The sequence below is a fragment of the Triticum urartu genome, chromosome 1, assembly GCF_003073215.2.
Source record: "Triticum urartu cultivar G1812 chromosome 1, Tu2.1, whole genome shotgun sequence".
In the NCBI taxonomy this organism is placed as follows: Eukaryota; Viridiplantae; Streptophyta; class Magnoliopsida; order Poales; family Poaceae; genus Triticum; species Triticum urartu.
The window spans coordinates 509,622,094-509,643,480 of NC_053022.1; the positions used below are offsets into that span (position 1 = coordinate 509,622,094).

The 21,387-nt window shown below is 47.1% G+C and overlaps 1 protein-coding gene across 1 annotated transcript; it reads left to right on the plus strand.

Annotated features, from left to right (window-relative positions):
• The first annotated feature begins 19,922 nt into the window (after window positions 1–19,922).
• LOC125523573 (peroxidase 1-like) lies at window positions 19,923–21,387 on the plus strand. The gene is made up of 3 exons (XM_048688597.1): window positions 19,923–20,235; window positions 20,312–20,497; window positions 20,589–21,387. Exons 1-3 carry the CDS (start codon window positions 20,026–20,028, stop codon window positions 21,174–21,176), a joined length of 984 nt encoding a protein of 327 aa, XP_048544554.1. The 5' UTR covers window positions 19,923–20,025; the 3' UTR covers window positions 21,177–21,387.

The window sequence follows — 21,387 nt, forward strand, 5'->3', positions numbered from 1 at the left end:
TTTTTCAACTTAGGCGAGTACTGGGCTGCAGTTAAGCCCCCGAGTGAGAGACTTGCTCATCACTCGGTAGGATTTTTTTCAACTTAGGCGAAACGGATTCGCAACTAAGCCACCGAGTGAGAGGCTTGCTCACCACTTGGTAGGTTCTTTTAAACTTAGGCGAAACGGATTCACAGCTAAGCCACCCACTGGGGGATTTCAGAAACAAACGTAAGCAATCGACAATCATTTCAGAAGGCTGTAAAAACTCTTGTCTTTGATAAACAAACTACAAAGGTGCTTCTTATTACATCCCAATAGATTGAGTGCTTAAGTATAAAAGGGGCGGAGCAGCTCCGCATTCCAAGCTCGCGGTTCATCTTTCTTGTGCTCGACGTTGTAGAGGTGGTATGCTCCATTGTGGAGCACTCTGGTGACAACGAAGGGGCCTTCCCAGGCAGGAGCAAGCTTATGTGGTTTCTCCTGATCCACTCGGAGAACCAAGTCTCCCTCTTGAAATGCTCGACCCCTCACATTTCTGGCATGGAATCGACGCAGGTCTTGCTGATAGATGGTTGATCAGATCAAGGTCATCTCTCTTTCTTCTTCCAGGAGATCAACTACATCTTTCCATGGCTGTTCTGCTTCTTCTTTTGAGAAAAGCTCAACTCGGGGCGCATTGTGGAGCAAGTCACTCAGTAGTACAACTTCGGTTCCATAAACCAAGAAAAAGGGGGTTCTGCCAGTCGACCGATTGGGAGTTGTCCTCAATCCCCACAATACTGATGGAAGTTCATCGACCCAGGCTCCAGCTGCGTGTTTGAGGTGACACATTAGTCGGGGCTTCGGTCCTTTGAGAATCAATCCATTTGCTCTTTCGGCTTGCCCATTCGACTGGGGGGCGACTGGGGCATAGTCGACTCGAGTACCTTGGGAAGCACAGAAAGTTCTGAACTCATCAGAATTGAAGTTTGACCCGTTGTCAGTAATGATGTTGTGTGGAACACCATATCTGAATGTTAACTCTCTGATGAAGCTGACGGCAGTACTTGCTTCAAGGTTCTTGATAGGCTTGGCTTCAATCCACTTGGTGAACTTGTCGACTGCTACAAGCACATGAGTGAATCCACTCCTACCAGTCCTCAGTGGTCCAACCATATCCAATCCCCAAACAGCAAAATGCCAGACGAGTGGAATGGTCTTCAGGGCCGACGCAGGCTTGTGAGACATGTTGGACTAAAACTGGCAACCTTCACATTTGTCGACTATTTCTTTTGCCATCTCATTTGCCCGTGGCCAGAAAAATCCCGCTCGGTATGCTTTGGCCACAATGGTCCGAGAGGACGCATGCTGACCACAGGTCCCCGAGTGGATGTCATTAAGGATCGCTCGACCTTCTTTAGGTGTTATGAATTTCTGGCAAACTCCCATCACACTTTCTCTGAACAACTGTCCTCTTATCACAGTAAAGGCTTTAGATCGACGGACGATCTGTCGAGCCTCTTCTTCATCCTCTAGGAGTTCCTTTCTAAGAATGTACGCGATATATGGTACTGTCCAATCGGGGGTGATGACCAAGACCTCCAAAATCAAATCGACCACGGCTGGAACCTCGATTTCAGTCAGATCGGTGGCACTCTTTGGCTGCGGGGGCTCTTTAGTGAAGGGATCTTCTTGAACTGAAGGTGTATGAGTATGCTCCAGGAACACATTGCTGGGAATGGCTTCCCTTTTGGAGCCTATCTTTCCAGATCATCGGCTGCTTGATTTTTCGGTCGAGGGATGTGATGGAGCTCTAACCCCTCAAACCACTTATCTAAAATTCTCACTGCATTGCAATAACTAGTCATAGATGGGCTTCTGACGTACCACTCCTTCATCACCTGATTGACCACTAAATCCGAGTCGCCATAGACCATGAGGCGACGGACGCCGAGTGAAATGGCCATACGCAACCCATACAGAAGTGCCTCATATTCAGCTTCATTGTTGGAGGAGTCAAAGTGAATCTGGAGAACATAGCTGAGTTTGTCACCACGGGGGGATACCAACACCACCCCAGCACCGGAACCATTCAGCATCTTGGACCCATCAAAGAACATGGTCCAATGCTCCGACTAAATTTGGGCCGAAAGTTGATTTTCGATCCACTCGGCGAGGAAATCAACTATTGGTTGGGACTTGATAGCTTTCTTTGCCTCAAATTTGATGTCCAGGGGAAGGAGTTCAATCGCCCACTTTGCCACTCGACCAATTACATCTATGTTGTTCAGAATCTCTGATAATGGAGCGTCGCTGATGACTATAATGGAATGATCAGAGAAATAGTGTGAAACCTTCCTCGTGGTCATGTAAATCCCATAAACAAGCTTCTGATAATGTGGATATCTTTGCTTCGACGGAGTCAGAACTTCAGAAACATAATATACTGGGCGCTAAACTTTATAGGCTTTTCCTTCTTCATCCCGCTCGACCGCGAGTACTGTACTGACAACTTGTCCAGTGGCTGCAATATAAAGCAGTAAAGGCTCTTTGCTGATTGGTGTAGCAAGCACCGCTACTCGAACTCATCAAACTTCTTCATCAGTCGGTAAAGAGGCAATGCCTTTTCACCAAGGCGAGAAATGAATCGACTCAAGGCAGCCAAACAACCAGTAAGCTTCTGGACATCATGCACACGCACAGGGCGTTTCATCCAAAGTATAGCACTAACTTTCTTTGAGTTAGCATCGATCCCTCGTTCGGAAATGAGGAACCCGAGTAATTTCCCACCAGGAACTCCGAATGTGCATTTCGATGGATTAAGCTTGATATCATACCTTCTGATGTTGGCAAAGGTTTCAGCGAGGTCAGCCAGTAGGTCGGAACCCTTACGTGACTTGACCACAATGTCATCCATGTATGCTTCCACATTCTGGCTGATCTGTGTGAGTAAACACTTCTAGATCATACGCATGAATGTGGCTCCGGCGTTCTTCAGGCCGAATGGCATAGTGCCATAACAGAAGCATCCGAATGGAGTGATGAAAGCCGTTTTTATCTCATCGGGTCCATACAGTCGGATCTGATGATACCCGGAATAGGCATCCAAAAAGGACAAATGCTCACACCCCGTAGTCGAGTCGACAATTTGGTCGATGCGGGGGAGAGGAAAATGATATTTTGGGCAGACCCAATTGATATGCTTGAAGTCAATGCACATGGGAAGTGAATCATCCTTCTTGGGGACCATGACAACATTGGCGAGCCACTCGGAGTGGTAAATCTCTTGGATGAACTCAGCTGCTAGGAGCCGAGCCACTTCCTCGCCAATTGCTTTTCTCTTCTGGGCGGCGCACCGTCAGAGATGTTCCTTGACTGGTTTTACTTTTGGGTCGACTCGCAAACGATGCTTAGCCAGTCCCTTGGGTACACCCGGCATGTTAGAAGGTTTCCATGCAAAGATGTCCCAGTTCTCACGGAGGAACTGGATGAGCGCTTCTTCCTATTTGCTGTCGAGTGTTGTTGAGATATGGGTCGGAGCAGCATTGGGATCGGTCGGGTGAATATGGATCGGCTTCGTTTCATCGGACGACTGAAATGCAGAATATGTGGTAGGCTTCTTGGCTCACAGCAAATCACTCGGATCTGCATTTTTCTGATACTCTTGCAGTTCTACTACTGCCATTTGTGCATCGGCAATTTTTGAGCCCTTTTGGAAGCAATCTTCCGCCTTCTCCCAATTGCCAGTGACAGTGATTACTCCTCTAGGACCAGGCATCTTCAATTTGAGATACACGTAACATGGTCGAGCCATAAAACGTGCATAAGCGGGCCTACCCAGAATAGCGTGGTAAGCACTCTTGAAATCCACTACCTCAAATGTCAACTTTTCCTTGCGGTAATTCTTGGAATCACCGAAAACCACATCAAGGGTGATCTGGCCGAGTGACTGAGCCTTCTTGCCAGGTATAACGCCATGGAAACTCATGTTGCTTTCACTAAGCTTGGACATCGGAATGCCCATTCCCTTCAAAGTTTCAGCATAAAGGATATTTAGGCCACTTCCACCATCCATCAGCACTTTAGTCAGTTGAGTGCCTTCAACTACTGGGTCGACCACCAGTGCTTGCCTCCCAGGGGTGGCTATATGCGCTGGATGGTCCGACTGGTTGAACATGATGGCAGTCTAGGACCACTTTAGATTATTGGGTGTTAATGGAGCAACCATGTTTACTTCCGTGTTAATAACTTTCAGTCGACTTTTGCTTTCAACATCAGCAAAAATCATCAGCGTGGAATTGACATTGGGAAAACCATCATCATCTTCTTCCCTATCCTCACCTCTGTCCGACTCCTTTTCCTTCTCCTTGGGTTGTTTCTCTCGGAACTGCTGGATCAGGAGACGACACTGTCGAGTGGTGTGTTTAGGGTAAATGAAATTCCCCTCTTCATCTTTTTTGGTATGAATATGGCACGGTAAATCCAGCACGTCATTTCCTTCTTGATCCTTAACTTTTTTGGGAGTCCAGGGCCCTTTGGGCTTTCCTTTGAACTTTCCTTGGGCAACAACTAAAGCTTCACTAGGAGCAGCTGGTTCGTCCTTTCGCTTCTGTTTCCGACTGGAATTCCCTCCTTCGTTTCTTGGGCGACTGTTGTGCTTGCCACTCCAGAGTCAGTCTTCCTCTTCACCATTGGCATACTTGGTGGCAATCTCCATCATTCAACTCAGGGACATATCTCCTGTTCGACCGAACTTCAGGTTCAACTCTTTGTACTTAACTCCTTCCTTGAAGGCACAAACTGCTTGGTGATCCGACACATTCTCCACTGTGTGGTGCAGAGTGATCCATCTCTGGATATAATCTCTCAAGGTTTCATTCGGCTTCTGAACACAGGACTGTAATTCTGTCAACCCTGCTGGCCTTTTGCAAGTACCTTCAAAGGTTCTAACAACACTCGAGGAAGTTCCTCCCAACTATATATGATGCCAGGAGCCAACTGATTCAATCACGCTCTGGCTGAGCCCTCCAACATCAAGGGAAGGTGCTTCATGGCCACATCATCATTGCCGCCGCCAATCTGCACAGCCACTCGGTAGCCTTCAAGCCAAGTGGCTGGCTTGGACTCGCCGGTGAACTTGCTGACTCCAGTCGCCAACCTGAAGTTGGGAGGAATCACTGCTGCTCTAATGGCTCTGCTGAAACACTCGGGTCCTGGAACATGCACCCTGCTTCTAGTCGGATAATCTCTATCGTGGCCTTCTCTGTGAGCCCTGTTCCTATCAACCAGACCTTGAACGAGAGTAGATCTTGCATCAAAGCCTGGCTCTCTAGGTCGACCGGAATTCTTCGTTCGCCGCTGTGGGGGCGCCTGTCATCTTGCCGCAGAGGCCCATATGACCCACTCCTCGGAGGAGGTGTGGGCACTCGACGACGGTCATCGTGGTCAAGTCGATGATCATACTGCTCACGGTTCCTGTACTGATCTTGCTGGTGCCCACGTCCCTCACGCCGCGGAGGCGATCTTGGGCTGTGAGAAGATTGGACAGTATCTGCCACCACAGATCTGCTATGAATCCTATTCCGTGACTGAGATACTACTGTATTATGCTCTCCTGCTGCCCGGAGTAAAGCCCGAATCAGCATCAAACCTCGGCCAACTTCTGACTGGTAAGGTTGAATTGACTCTGCTATTCAAGCTGCAGCTGTGAGATTCTGGATCGGAGTTTGGTATACCGGGGTCGGAGGTGGAGAAAGTTGTCGTCGACTGGACTCAGCAATCCGCTACCGAGCACGCTCGTCGAGTGCGCGCTGGAGGTTCTCCAGTCGAGTGCGCTTAGCCAAGTTGGCCAGGCGCACCTCCTCCAAGGCCTGGGCCTCGGGGGTTTCTCCAACGATAGGAGTGTGAAGTGCATCCATATTACGGTGGCGAAGATCTTCCCTCTGCTGCGAAGAGAGGGGTTCGGGGCGGTACTCTTCGTGGACATGTGATGGGTCGCCGACGCCATCGCCACCGTCTTCACGGGGGAAGCTAGGAGGACTGCGTGGTCCATTGACCATCAAGACTTCTGCCGCGGGGTCGTTGCTGTCGCACTCGGATGCAGTCTCGACGGAGCCAGTCGACAGATCGAACAGGCCGTAGAGAGTTTCATCGGGCTCGATCGCCGCGATTTGTGGGGTGGCTGATTGGCGGGCCACCGCATGTCTCACCCACCGCTGAAGCCGCGACCGACCGGATCGCTGACGCCGGCGAACAATGGGAAGCGAGGATGCTGTAGGAGCCGGCTGATACTGAGTTGATGGCTGTCGAAGAAGGACGCCGCAGACGCAAGCGCGGAACTGCGTCGCCCCGCGGACGGGGAGCGCCTTGACGTCGAGTGGAGCCTCGTGGATCCAAGCGGAGTCGTCAGCGATGAAGACGAGCGCGCCGAGACGCAACTCGCGGCCTTCAGTCAATCCTCCGCCGGAAACCATGATGATGGGAATCAGAAGAATCGCAACTTCTCCAACAAACTGCTAAGGCACCTGCCCCACGGTGTGCGCCAACTGTCGTGGATCTAAGACTGGCAGTAGAATGGGGGGTAGGTATGAGGAGGCAAGATCTTAGCTATGGAGTAGTTGTACATACGAGTTTACGAGTTCAGGCCCTTCGCGGAGGAAGTAACAGCCCTACGTCTCGGTGCCCTGAGGCGGTCGACTGGATTGTATGTGTGTGTGAGTTTACAAAAGATGTGAACCCTTGTCCCAAAGGAGGGGGGTGGATTATATAGAGTGCGCCAGGACCCTAGCTCCCCTCTGTTACACAGGGTTCAATGTACATTAAGAGTGGAACGTTACTGGTAACGCTAGCAATTAAGTGATGTAAATGGAAATTAAGTCTATGAGTAAACGCCTGGCCGTCGTTTGTGCAGAGTGGCTTTAGATCTTCTGTACGTCGAGTGGCTTCTGTGACGGTCGAGTGTAATTGATTCTTCCGAGTGGAATGTCTTTAGTCGAGTGGATGATGATACCCTTCGAATGCTTCTGGCTTTGAGGCGATGACCTTGGGGAGGGCGTCTAGGTCAGACCTGTGACCTTACCCTAGGTACATAGCTTCATGATTAGCCCCCGAATGGTTCGGGGCTTGAGTGGGAAGGAGTTGAGGATTCTTCCGATTCAATTTCCATGCTTCGGGAGCGTCTTATTTGCCCCCCTTAGGCGATTTATTAGCGTCGGCGGGCGAAAATCGTCCCAGTCGCGTCCGAGGAGTCTGTTTTTTGCCGGGTTGGGCCGAAATAACAGCCGTCGCACCCGAGCAGAACCCGGCACGCTGGGGGCGCCTGGGGGCGTCGGAACAAGCGAAAAGGGGCGTGGGGCCGCTCTGTGGGCGAGAGGGGGGCCTTTTCCTGCCGTTTTTCCCGCTTTCCCCTGGCTTCCCTCTCATTCTCTCCATTCCTCCCATCAATCTCCTCCTGCTCCTCCTCCGCGCCGTCGCCATGCCGCCGAAGAAGTACGTCGTCCCCCGCGCCACGACGGTTGCGACCGCCACCGTCGCCCAGCCGAAGCAGAGGAAACTGAGGCCGCCACCGTCCAAGCCCCCAGGCATGTCCAACGCCGACTGGAAGGCTGAATTTCAGCGCTGGGAGGCTGTCACCACCGACCGACGGAACAGGGCCAACTCCAAGAAGGCAAGGGATAGTGCGGCGCTCGTGGCTGTGGCGGCGGCGGAGCGCTCGGCCGAACAAGCCGAGGCGGCTCGAGTGGGTATGATGAATCCACCCGACATCCACGGCCAGTATGTGCCTTGGAGCTAGCAAATCGTCGGCTCTCTAGCCGGCTTCTCGTCGTTGCCGCAACCCTAGGGCTACTCACCGTTGTCGAGCTACGCCAGCGGGGACATGCACGGTGGGTTCAACCCCAACATCACCTTCCCCCATGGTCACCCGGCCCAGCGGGCGCCCTCGCCTGCCTTCGACAGCGTGCAGGACCCTCCGTACAACTACTTGTCGCCGGCCTACTCATCCTCCCCGATGCCCCTTCTCCGCCGTGGCGCGCTGCCCTTCTCCGACGCCTCCGTGTCGCACCTCGGCGACACCGAAGCGACCGAAGCCGACATGGACGACATCATTACGGCAGGCTTGGCCGCCGATGCCGCGTCCCCCGGGTTCACTGCGCAGGAGGACACAATAGACCTCAACGGCGATATGGACGGCGAGCTTGACTACGGCGAGGAGGAGCCGGATGAGCAGGAGGAGGAGGATTAGGATGAGAAGGAGGAGCCGGTGCTGGCGAGGAAACGGAAGAAGAAGAAGAAGAAAAAGGGGACGGCCAGGACCGGCAAGCCGCGCATCAAGTGGGCGTCCAAGGAGTAGGAGTGCCTCGCCGAAGCGTGGGAAGTCGTCTGCCTCGACGCGATCACTGGCATGAACTAGAGCATCGAGACGTATTGGGACCGCATCAAGGCCGAGTTCGACGAGCGAAAGCTCGTCGACCCCTGCTTCAAAGGCGTCTACATGTAGCGCGGGTCGAAGGCGATGTCGAACCATTGGGGGCTCATCCAGGCGGCGTGCAACAAATGGCATGGGATCGTCGAGAAGATAGTAGCTCACCCGGAGAGTGACGCCAGCATTAAGGATCACGTATGGCACGCCGGTTCCCCACTTCTTTTCGCCATGCACGCCGGCCAACTATTTGTTCCTCGGCGCAGCTGTTGCGGATGTCCGCCCTGTATCGTTAGGACAACAGCAACCAATACTTCAAGTACCTCCATGTCTTCAACCGGATCGAGAAGTGCGAGCAGTGTCTTGTTAATAGACATGATATTATGTCACTCTGGGTCGGTGATATTATGTCATCAAGCACCGGCCTTAGCCAGCTCGAATAAATAGATGTATTATGCACTCTCATGATTACACTTGAGTGGTGTCTTATTCAGGCTACCATTTTGATGTAGTAGCTATGTAGCAACCCTCTCTCTCTCTCTCTCCACGACTTCCCTATGGACTTATACTACCAAATAATATGTCTATTTGGACCTCCCAATTAGAGTAATTTCTCTCTAAATGATTCAGTAGATGACATCTCAATAGGTTTTGGATGGTCAAAACAAGCTCCTTGGAACCTTTTTTTTCTAAACACAGGGTGAGCGAAGTTGTATTCATAATAAATTAGCTGGATCGGATGACTTCTCAACCGAGCCTAGCAAACCTTCTAGGAGGTTGGGAAGTTGTTTGAGGACCTCCATGTGGAGCACCCTAAGCTTTTAAGACTATTTTTTGTGAAATTATTTTAATGCCCATGACTAAAGAGGCTAATCTATTTCCATTGTACATATTGACATGCCTTCTTAACATTAACTTCATATTTATAAAGGTGGCGAATGATTGACTCAATGGGTTTGTCAACCAAGTGGTTCAACCCACAAAAATGTCATTAATGCATGATAGGATTATCATGGACAAGGTGGTGGTCTTCCATGAATTTGTTCATAAATTGTACCATGAAAATGGATGGTGTAGTTTGAAAGTAGACTTCGATAAGGCATACAACTGTGAAATTTGTCACCATTACACTAACTCAAATGATGCATGATTCAAGCCAACAACTTAGAAAGTGATCAGTTTAAGACATATACCCATTGATTTGATCAAATATGGCCAAAATCTGGTTGATAGGGAAAATTTCGGTCACGTGACTGACATACAACGTTCCTTTGACCACTCGTGAACTAACTATGTTTTACACGGATTTATCTGCAAACTGGTTGTTCTTTCTTACAAACCACGCTAATGATGTATGAATGTTTTCTTTGTAAAACTTTACATTCCCTAGGACTCAAAACCATACGCTTTAGGGTTATCGACTGTCTCCGTGCCACAAGAACCTCAAACCAGTTTGTGAAGTAAGATGCCACCAATTTATATATTTTAATGATACATTTGACATTAACCTTTGTAAGATTATGTGGAATATCCTCATTGTATAGATCGATTTTCTTAGGGAAATGAAGTCGTGATGCATGTCGGGAATGGTGATGTGATCTCTGCTCAAGCTATCAGAGTCATGTCTTTAAGTTTACCTTCAAGATTTATCTTAGAACTTAATAATTGTTATTTTGTTTTGATTTCTGTAAGAACATTATCTCTGTATCATGTTAAATAAACTATGGTTATCATTATATGTCTCGGAAAAATGAGTGTTCAATTTGTTATAAGGATATGTTTTATGGCTTTGCACCTATTATCGGTCAATTTTTCATTTTGGATCCTGAATGTGAAAATGATGTCTATAACATAGAAGTTAAACGTCTTAAGAAGACTAATAATAATACTTACATGTGTCATTGTTGTCTTGGTCACATCGGAAAGAAATGTATGCAAAAGCTTCATAAATATGGAGTATTAACGTCTTTTGATTTTGAATCATTTGACACATGCGAGGCTTTCTTGATGGGTAAACTAACTGAGACCCCGTTCATGGGTCATCCTTAACGGGGGGTGAATTATTGGAAATAATACATAGTGATATAGGTGGTCCAATGTTCACACTGGCACACGGTGGACGCTTATACTTTGTAACCTTCGCTGATCATTTTAATAAATATAGTAATATTTACTTAATGAAACATAAGCCCGAGACCTTTGAAAAGTTCAAAGAATTCCAGAACGAAGTTGATAATCATTGTGGCAAGAAGATAAAGTTTCTACGATCATAGCGCAGAGGCGAATATCAAAGTCACGAGTTTAACAAACATCTAAGTGATCATGGATTTGTTTTGGAATATACTCATCCCGGAACTCCACAAAGGAATGGAGTTTCTAAGAGGTGTAACCAAACCATGTTGACATGGTGAGGCCAATGATGTCTCTTACCGATTTGCCTTTATAATTTTGGGGATATGCTCTCGAAACAGCAACATACACAGTAAACAGAGCACAGTCTAAGTCTGTTGAGTCGACACCATATGAGTTATGAAATGGGAAGAGACCCAATTTGTCGCATCTCAAGATTTGGGGTTGTGAAACCTTATTGAAGAATTTACAACCAAATAAACTCAATGCCAAATCAGACAAATGTTAATTTGTAAGTTATCCCAAACAAACTATTGGGTATTCCTTCTACCGCCCATCTGATGACAAATTGTTTCTTGCAAGGGCTGGACACTTTCTTGAGAAAGAGTTTCCACCTAAAGACATGAGTGGGAGGATAGTACACCTTGATGAGATTGCTGAATCTCCGGTGGAAGTTAGTTGGACTAATGAACCGGAAATTGTTTTGGAAGTTGTCCACACAATTGAACCAAAATTTACTACACCAGTTATACAAAATCTAGTTAAGCATGTAACAGAACCGCGTATGTTAGCAAGAGTTAGCGAACCTGCTGACTTGTTTCATAATGAAATATTCATCTTAGAAGAAGATGAGCCTGCGCACTATAGAGAAGCGATGAAGGCGCCCGGTTCAAAAGAATGGCTTAAAGCCATGAAAAACGAAATGGAGTCCATGTGTGAGAATCAAAAGTTTGGAACTTGGTATATCCCCGAGAGTGTGTAAAACACATTCAATATAAATGGATCTTCAAATGAAAAAGCGACACAGATTGTAATCCTACTTATCTATAAAACAAGACTAGTTGTGAAAGGATTTTTGCAAATCGAGTGAGTTGATTATGACGATACTTTTTTGCTAGTATCCATGTTAAAGTCTGCAGTTATGATGGCAATTGCTGCATATTTCGGTTACAAGATATGGCAAATAGACATCAAAACGACTTTTATAAATGGAAATCTTAATGGGGATGTATACATGATGCAACCAGAAGGTTTTTTAGATCCTAAGGATGACGGTAAGGTGTGCAAGCTTCAAAGATCACTTTATGGTTTAAAGCAAGTATCGAGGAGTTGGAATCAACATTTTAATGAAGTGGTTAAAGAATTTGGCTTCATTAAGAACGATGAAGAAGCTTGTGTATACAAGAAGTTTAGTGGGAGCTCTATAGCATTTCTAATCTTATACGTGGATGACATATTATTGTTGGAATGAAGTAAAGTTTCTTAGCACAACAAAACATTCACTAAAAAGTATGTTTTCGATGAGAGACTTAGGCAAAGCAACTTATATATTTGGCATTAAGATCGATTGATATAGATCAAGACGTCTAATTGTGCTAAGCCAAAGCACGCACATGGACAAGGTTTTAAAGAGGCTTAAAATGGAGAACACTAAGAAAGGTTTTCTTCCAATGCCACATAGCACAACACTTAGCAAGAATCATCTCCCAAGACTGTTGATGAGCGTGTGCAAATAAGTGGACTCCCATATGCCTCCACAATTCATTCTATCATGTATGCTATGATATGTACAAGACTAGATGTTTATTATGTGCTAAGTGTTAGTAGAAGGTTCCAAAGTGATCCAGGATTGGAACACTGGGCAGCTGTTAAAAATGTTCTTAAGTACCTCAAAAGGATGAATGACATTCTTCTTGTCTATGGAGGAGATGAAGAGATCATTGTAAGTGGTTACACTAACAATAGCTTCATCACTGATATAAATGACTATAAATCTCAACCGGGCTATGTTTTCACTCTTAATGGTGGTGCAGTGGTTTGGAAAAGTTTCCAGCAGAACATTGTTGCAGATTCTACAACGGAGGTAGAATATATTGCGGCTTCAGAAGGATTGAAGGAGGCAGTCTAGATAAAGAAGTTTCTTGAAGAGTTGTGGTCCCAAGTGTGTTGAGTCCAATGGAGCTCTATTGTTATAATAGAGGCGATGTTACGCAAGAAAAGGAGCCAAGGTCCCACATGAAGACTAGGGATGTCGAACGCAGGTATCACATCATCTAACAGCATATAAAGTTTTTGTGAAAGTACTCAAGATTCACAATTTTTTGAATGTGTTGGACCTGATGATGAAGCCTCTATGATGACCAAAATATGAGTAACATGAATAGCCATTGGTGTTAGAGAAGCTATGTAACTAGATTATTGGCTCTAGGGCAAGTGGGAGTTTGCTGGAAATATGCCCTAGAAGCAATTATATTTGTATTATTTATTTCTATATTTCCAATTAATAGTTTATATTCTATGATATACTTGCTTTCATTCTTGAATATGCGATTCAGAGGAAACACACATACATGTCTAGAATAATCAACAGTAAAATCTGATTCCTAGTTTTGCCCCTAGGACTAGCTCAAGTGTTGTGTGATGATCATGTTTTCCCGATCATACGTATTTAGATAAGAGTAACGAGGATACCAAAACAACATTGGTACTATGATGTTACAAGAACGATAATATTGAATTGATCCAACTTGATTGTTATACTTTGACATGTAATCGTCACAAGTCTATTGATATAACAAGGAGAGGTAATGTATACTTTAGTTCATCGTACCATGGGAGTATCGTAGTCACTTCATACCAGACAATAAACTTTGGGCTTTCTCAAACGTCTTCCATAACACGGTGATCATAACGAAAACTTTCAGGTTCATCGAAAAGTGTGACAAGGGGCTAGATAGCTCAAGAGTGGGATTTGCTCCTCCGACGATGGAAGGATATTCTTAGGCTCGTTCTTCTGCTCGATGGATCATTCATGAACGGTTCACGGGACTTCATCAATGATATACATCAACTCTTCTTACAGTGCAACTCTAAGTTGGTAACGATCCAATCTATATCTCTAATGCATCTTCATAGTGTTCCTGGATTGTGATCATAAGGCGAATTTTTTAGTTTTCTACTATGTTTCCCAGCAGATAGTGCGGCGATGGTGTTCTCTCGGGGTTGGCGAGTGCGTGACTTTGCGAGCATGTCGGCGGAGACAGGTTGGCAACTACATGCCTATGCGAACGAGTGGACATTCAATTCCGATGGAGTGAACTTGTCTGTTGTGCATGTCGTTCGAGGTCCCCACCGTGGTCTTCGATCCTATACAAACATTTTGTTATACCACAACTGTTTGGAGCAAAATTTTGGCATGCTCAAAATTCTCCTGGCCTGGATGATCGTCTAGGAGTTTTATGTCGTTCACTGCCCCATTGCAACCATAAGGTTTACTAGCATATATGCCCGTGCATTGCAACGGGAGAAGTAATTGACATGTCCATGCGACACAACAACATCTGGATGGTGCCACCTGACGTCAGCAGGGATACGCACGCCGAGGTTGAAATCCATTCCACCCTTTGTTGTGGTTATCTCACGGAAGTCTTAAAAAATGAGTATTAACATAAGATTGGTAGACTCCGGAAGGATTAATTCATTAATTATAGGGTCTCCCCCTCATAGCAACAATCACGAAATCTGGCCTTTATTACAAATTCAATTAATTTATATTGGCACAACCATCCATGCAAATGCAACAATTTTATTTATCTAGTACAAGTCACCAATGCTAGCCCAAATCCATTTAATTCATTCACTCCCTCTGTTCCTTTTTCTTCAATTAGCTCCCCAATTTCCATGCAATTTATAAATTTATATAAATTGATGTATTCTCGTGCAAAGAGTCGAGGTGGGACTTTTTAATTAAATAATGAACCTATTTTTAGCACAAGCATATGCTAGGTCAGCTGGTTGAGGCCTTTGGGGACATGAGTTGCAATCCTGCAAAGCACAAATATTTTTTGCTACTCCCTAGTCTGCAGAAAAGGGGTACAATGCTGGCCCTCCTGAAACTAATCATTTTCTGGTCATATTGCATATATAAATTATTATAAAAAAACAATTCTCATGGCCTGGATGATCGTCTAGGAGTTTGATGTCGTTCACTGCCCCATTGGAACCATAAGGTTTATGGCGGGGTGTGAAACATTGCCGAATTGGCAGGTGCAACTCCATGTATTGTTGTATGCATTGCTCGGGCCCGGGCGACAAGTTTGGTCACATCTTCAGATAATACACTATGTTCTGCCCTATTCTGGACTAGCCTGATGGAGGCTACGGTTGGGCCTTCCTTTCTAAGAGGCGACTGCGCTCCTGTTGCTGGCGCAAGTGCAGGTGCTACATCTTCTTACGACAGGCTTCCAGTTTTTTGGAGGCGTCGTTGGTATTTGGTACCGGTGTCATGCGCGTTGCGAGTGCGCGCTCGTCGAAAGCGTCATCTTCGGCGTTGGCTATGTTATCAACCATGTACATGGCAGTTGCCTCCCAAGGCTAGCAAGGTGTTGGTATCAATTCGGGGCAACTTCCATCGCTTTCCTCTTCCTGTGGCTCGTGCTCCATTAGGACGTCATGGAAAAAGTCGATGGTGGCAATGTAGTGGGAGGTTGGTGGACTAATGAAGATCGGCTCTGGCTCCTGCATTGTGCTAGGTTGCAGAGATCAAGCTCATCACGCCCATCGACAGTGTATCTAGATTCTCGAAGAAGAGAATCTGAACTGCTGCGTAAGTGTCAATGGGATTAATCTGGCCACCGAGTTTGTGATTAAGTTCATCGCAACGAAGGTGAAGATCTGGCAAGGAGCGAAGACATCACAATTGATGTTTGGATCCAATCTCGATGTCAACTCTTAGTAGCACGATCCATGTCTGGTGCTATTGTCAATGTAAAATCACGTAGACCCCTCGGTAGGGTGCCGTGACTAGCCAGAAAGCACAGAGGGGAAACATGATACATATCTAGGTTCAGACCTCTCTTTGGAGGCAAAGCACTACTCTTACTTGTGTTGTACTAGATTGAAGGGGTGCACAAAGTATGATGATGATCTCTAGAATCTTAGGTTTTTTTTGAAGGGCTCTGGAATCTTAGGTGTATCAAAGGGTTGATTGTAAGGTCCCCTAGCTGCTAGCTTGACCTTGACTTATTAAGGATACTAAGGCCTATGGTTACAATAATCCTAGTCAGCTAAGGCGGCTGGAGAGTCCTCCTGGATATCTGGCCTTCTTCCCTTGATCGTCAAGATGCTAGTTCCTTCCTTCTGGATGGCCCACATGCCCGATTGATGGACATGGTCGTGCAATATGCTAAAGGGGCCTTGGGCTAGCCTGACGGGGCGTTACAAAATTAACATATAATCTCGAGAATTTTCTAGGGCTACCACGCTTTGGCGGCTCTACTAAGAACGAAATCAACTTGTGAGGGATCAGACTCACCACCCATTTCAACGAGAACTATCACTACTGCAGGAATGCCTAGCAGTCGCATGTGGGAAGCCCAGGAGTGGCGGGCAAGGCTCTCAGGGGCACGCGCCACTGACCTTCCACCACTGCTAATACGACATCAGTGGCGGCCACCCGCCCGCCAGTGGTAGCCCAAGAGCAGTGGCTCGCGATTGTCCGGGCTCGCCACAGTTTTCCGCGTTGCCCAGCATAGGAATTTCGCGCATCAGTGGCAGTCCTTTTGTACCGCCCACCACAGTGTGTTGTGCTCGTCACTGCTATCGTCGCATGCCGAATTGATTGAATTGCAGCATATTGCACCTCAATCATATCATCATATTGCATTTGATACATAAATGTGGGTTTGAACCATGATTCACATACACGCACCACATTACAATGATGTCAGATTAATGAAAAGTAGTAGTTATAAAGAAAATATAACAAGTGCATTACAATCATTAATAAGCATATATATGTCATCGCTCATCACATAATTAATGATTTGACGAGTTGTTTTGGAGTGCAATGAGTGTCAGCGGATATTTAACGCGTAGACTGTTAGTAGAAGCCGCACATACTACATGAATTAGTACTTGATGGAACGAATGGGGACCAACGGGCCGCTTGCTCTGGAATTGGACATTTGGCCTCTCGAAGAGCCCACAACAACCTCAGCGGTTATGGGTATGGTGGTTGGACTCATACCCGGCCAGATCCTCAGCCTCTCATCCAGGGTTGCCTCCGTAAGGATGGACACCGCAAGGTCACTAAACACTTCTCTGCAATCTTCTCAATCGCTGGGAGAGAACTCTGGGTCATTGGAATACTTCTAACCCAAGCTAACATCGCCTCCCTGAGGTACTTTGCCCGATACTTTTCCCACGTCCATACATAGTGCTTCTCCATGTCCACCGCAGAGACCCCATCCCACAAATCTTCTGGTGGTCCCATCTGTTATTTTTAGCAGACAATAAAATTCAAAATATATACATATGGAAAAGATCATAAGGTAAATATATAAACATATGACATGCGTACATATAAACTAGAGATCACAAGGTAACAAGCAGTGTGTCATGACATAGTTTAATGGTTTTTGACGGTTTGCTGGACTAGAAAGGAGCATGTATATCGCCATGTCAATGTTTCATTCTCATCTCTCGTTCTTCTTGGCTCTCTGCCCTACAGTAGAACATCTCCTCATCCCCTACTACATGGTGATTGATGATATTCATGAGCACCCTCTGAAAGTGCTCATGCTCTGTCCAAAAGTGAGCTCGCTTAAATTCCTTCTCATTCTCTTCGGACCATTTCTACAACATCGAATCACTCCTCAACAGTGGTCCTGCGCGCACATCGTCATCCATCAAGACCATGGCACAGTAGCCAGCCATGTGCATGGTTTTGCCTTTCGGTTGTTGCCGGCAATAGAAGCTAGTGTTAAATTTGTACTGCGAATGTGGCATGTTCTTACGGTCGGACTTATGACACATCAAAAGAGCAGCATTGATAACTTTCTTCAGATCGGTCCATGGCTTCTTAGGGTCTCTCCTGAAATCGAAGAAATAAGCTCGGCCGTCTCGGGGAACAATTGAACAATGTAAAATTAATGAGATTGACATCAAAGTACTCATGTGTATATTTGCAAGCATAAAGAAATGAACTTACGTTTCAAAGTAAGGCCAACAGAAATGAATCGACGTTTCGCCAAAACATTGGCACTCATGTTAATACCTGCAAATATAAGCCAATGATACTACAATGGATCCTAGTTAAAAAATGAAAGAAAAATTCGACATGACCTCTGCTAAAAAGAGGACATAATGAGTACCAGAAATTCGGCGAAACGAAAATGAATCGACGTTTTGCCAAAACATTGTCACTCATGTCAATACCTAAAAAATGTTCCTAATCTACTCATAGTTACCGTAAGCACAATAATAGTACGGCACCCTACTCAAATTTAATCAATGCTAAATATTTATTTACCCTAAACACAACTTTGACCATACCAGAGAGGTGGCTCGCTTGGCGTCCGAAGGCGGCGCGAGGTATCCGATGTTGGCGGAGGAGGGCACAATGGTCGGAGGGGTAGCCATCGCGGAGGAGCTTCGCGGTGGCGGCGGAAGCAAGATGCCTCCAGTGTTGGAGAAGGAGTCCATGCCCATGGCCGCGAGGAAGGCCGCGACGCAGCGTCGATGAAGGGGGCGACAACAACGAGGGGTGTGGCGGCGGCGGCGAGGAGGAGAGGTGGCAACGAGGGGAGCAGCAACGGCGAGGATGAGAGGCGGCAACGAGGGGCGCGACGCCGAGTCGGCCGAGATTTGGGGGGAAAGGCGCGGGGGAAGGGGGCGGGGGAAATGCCAAATTTTGGAACCGTTTTTCAGGTGAGGGAAAAGTAAACTGCAGCCAGTGTCGTGGGTCTATGTGTGACGGGCACGGCAGGGCGCCCGCTACACGTAAGTGGACAACACTGGCGGGCAGCCGACTGGACCGGCCACTACTACAAGTGTATAATATGTACTTCCTTCGTGCCTGGTAAGAGTGCTTACCATAATTTAGCTGTGGCAAGCAACAGTCACACTCGCCACTGATGTACAAATAAGCAGTGGCGGGCCTTTGTTACTGCTCACCACAATTAGGTTGCATTACGCGGCCAGCTTTGAAACGGTCTACCAGTGGCGGGCATACGTCTCGCCCGTCACAAATTTGTGTTCACCTATAAGCCATTTCCTATAATGTATGGTTTTCTTAGGCGACGGTCGATGCATATGACAAGATGACCAAGCAATAAGATGCAACCCGGTAATGGGCATGTTTAGGATCTTGCCACGGCAACTATCTTTGTCGTGTTCTAGAATGTCTGTATGATTGTTATGGTGGCTTTACCTAGACTTTCGTAGGTGTAGGATCTCTATATTAATATTCGGGTTTAAATATTGAATTTCGTGCAGAATTACTTGCCTCAAACACCCGGGAGGAGGGGGGGGGGGGGGGGGGGGGGGGGGGGGGGGGGATTCACATCCATTGGTTTTTCGTGAATACAAAATTCCAACCACGTACCAAGCTTGAGACTTATAAAAACTAGATCCCCAAATTTATAAATATCATTTTAACCATGTTTGGAATTTAAACATCATTATTCAAATTATATGTTGATCAAAACATGATATTTAAATTCTTCTGGTCTTTTGGGCCAGGGCCTCGACAAAGGCATAATATTAGCATAATTATTGGCAAGGTTTTTAATCTAAAAAACAAAGCAATTTTGGATGACATATGTAAAAATTCTTTAAAAAATTACTACCTTTCAATGAATTGTAACATAATTTAAATTTATTTTCAAGTTTGTAAATCTGGCTTCTGGCTCAAAATTCCGGTGTTACAGGTATTTCAGACCACATCGAAATTGCACGGATCTTCACGCAAGATCAAACGAATATAGCTTCGACTGAGACTTAGCAAAGCTGATTCGGGATAGCATGTGGTGCCAATATAAATATACGGATCATGATATTTCCATGTCTTCAAACTACCAGTAGGTGGTGGCATTCATTTGTTGCACGTATCCTTTGCTGATTGGAACTTGGCACCGCAGTTTGCTCCGTGATGGCTAATTAGTAAGTTAGTGAGAAAATCGCTGTCTAGAGAAAATTAGTGAATTCATCTAATGATGTGCTTCCGTCTGGCTGTCCGTCCGCCTCCATTATACGTACGGTGGCCGCCGGTGTACCTGCCACGGCAAAGATTCCGCAGAGTGCAAACAAGGAACAACTCATTAAACCATGGGAATTTTACCTGCTGCTCCGGAGGACAGCCCACCACATGCAGGCGTGGGGACACTCCGGCGCTATATATTTCCCCGGCGCCAGTCCATCAGCAGCAGCAGCTCAAGCTTCTCCTGATCAACTCGCCACCTAGCCATCGTCGTTTCTTGCATAGCCAAGCAAGAAACAAGCTTCTTGGCGAGAAGATGGCGTGTAGGGGTGCGACGATGGTGGCGCTGCTGCTCGCGGCGGTGGCGGCGACGTGCGCGCGGGCGCAGCTGCACGACAAGTTCTACAGCGAGTCGTGCCCCAGCGTGGAGGACGTCGTGAGGAAGGAGATGGTGAGGGCGCTGTCACTGGCGCCCAGCCTCGCCGGGCCGCTCCTCCGGATGCACTTCCACGACTGCTTCGTCAGGGTATGCTGCATTTGCATGCATCAGTATCTGCCCGTACCCCGTTGTGCGCTATGGCCTGACCACCGTGAATATGCAGGGGTGCGACGGCTCGGTTCTGCTAGACTCGGCCAACAAGACGGCGGAGAAGGACGCGCAGCCGAACCAGACGCTGCGAGGCTTCGGCTTTGTCGAGAGGGTGAAGGCCGCGGTGGAGAAGGCCTGCCCCGACACCGTCTCCTGCGCCGACATCCTCGCCCTCATTGCCAGGGACGCAGTATGGCTGGTGAGTAGAGTACTACTACTATGCCATTTTTCAAATGACACGGTACGTGTGGAAGCCAAATTCTAATGCTGCTCGATCATGGTTTCTCCAGAGCAAGGGTCCATTCTGGACAGTTCCTCTGGGCCGGCGAGACGGCAGCGTGTCCATTTCCAACGAGACCGACGCTCTGCCACCCCCGACCTCCAACTTCACCGTACTCACCCAGCTCTTCGCCGCCGTGAACCTCGACGCAAAGGACCTTGTCGTCTTGTCCGCCGGGCACACCATCGGGACGTCGCACTGCTTCTCCTTCTCCGACCGGCTCTACAACTTCACCGGCTTGGAGAACCCCAGCGATATCGACCCCTCGCTGGAGCCGCAGTACATGATGCGGCTAAAGAGCAAGTGTGCCAGCCTCAACGACAACACCACCCTCGTGGAGATGGACCCCGGCAGCTTCAAGACCTTCGACACCGACTACTTCAAGCTGGTGAGCAAGCGGAGGGGCCTCTTCCACTCTGACGGCGCCCTCCTCACCGACCCCTTCACCCGCGCCTACGTCCAGCGCCATGCCACCGGCGCCTTCATGGACGAGTTCTTCGCCGACTTTGCCGCCTCCATGATCAAGATGGGCAACGCCAACCCGCTCACCGGAAGCCAGGGCGAGATCAGGAAGAAGTGCAATGTGGTTAACCATTAAGCCACCGAAGAAGTACAAGGCTGTTTTGATTCGTGATCATCTTTTTCCCCTGTAAATTGCTGTAAGATTGCCATAGCTCCTTTCTCTCCCAAATCTTTTTCTTTCATTAATTTGTTGTTTCGTTACGACCATGTTAATTCCTTGTACACACGACGAAGACTCTGATATTGCCATTTCAATATATAGAAGGCCTGATTGGGTCTCTTGCATA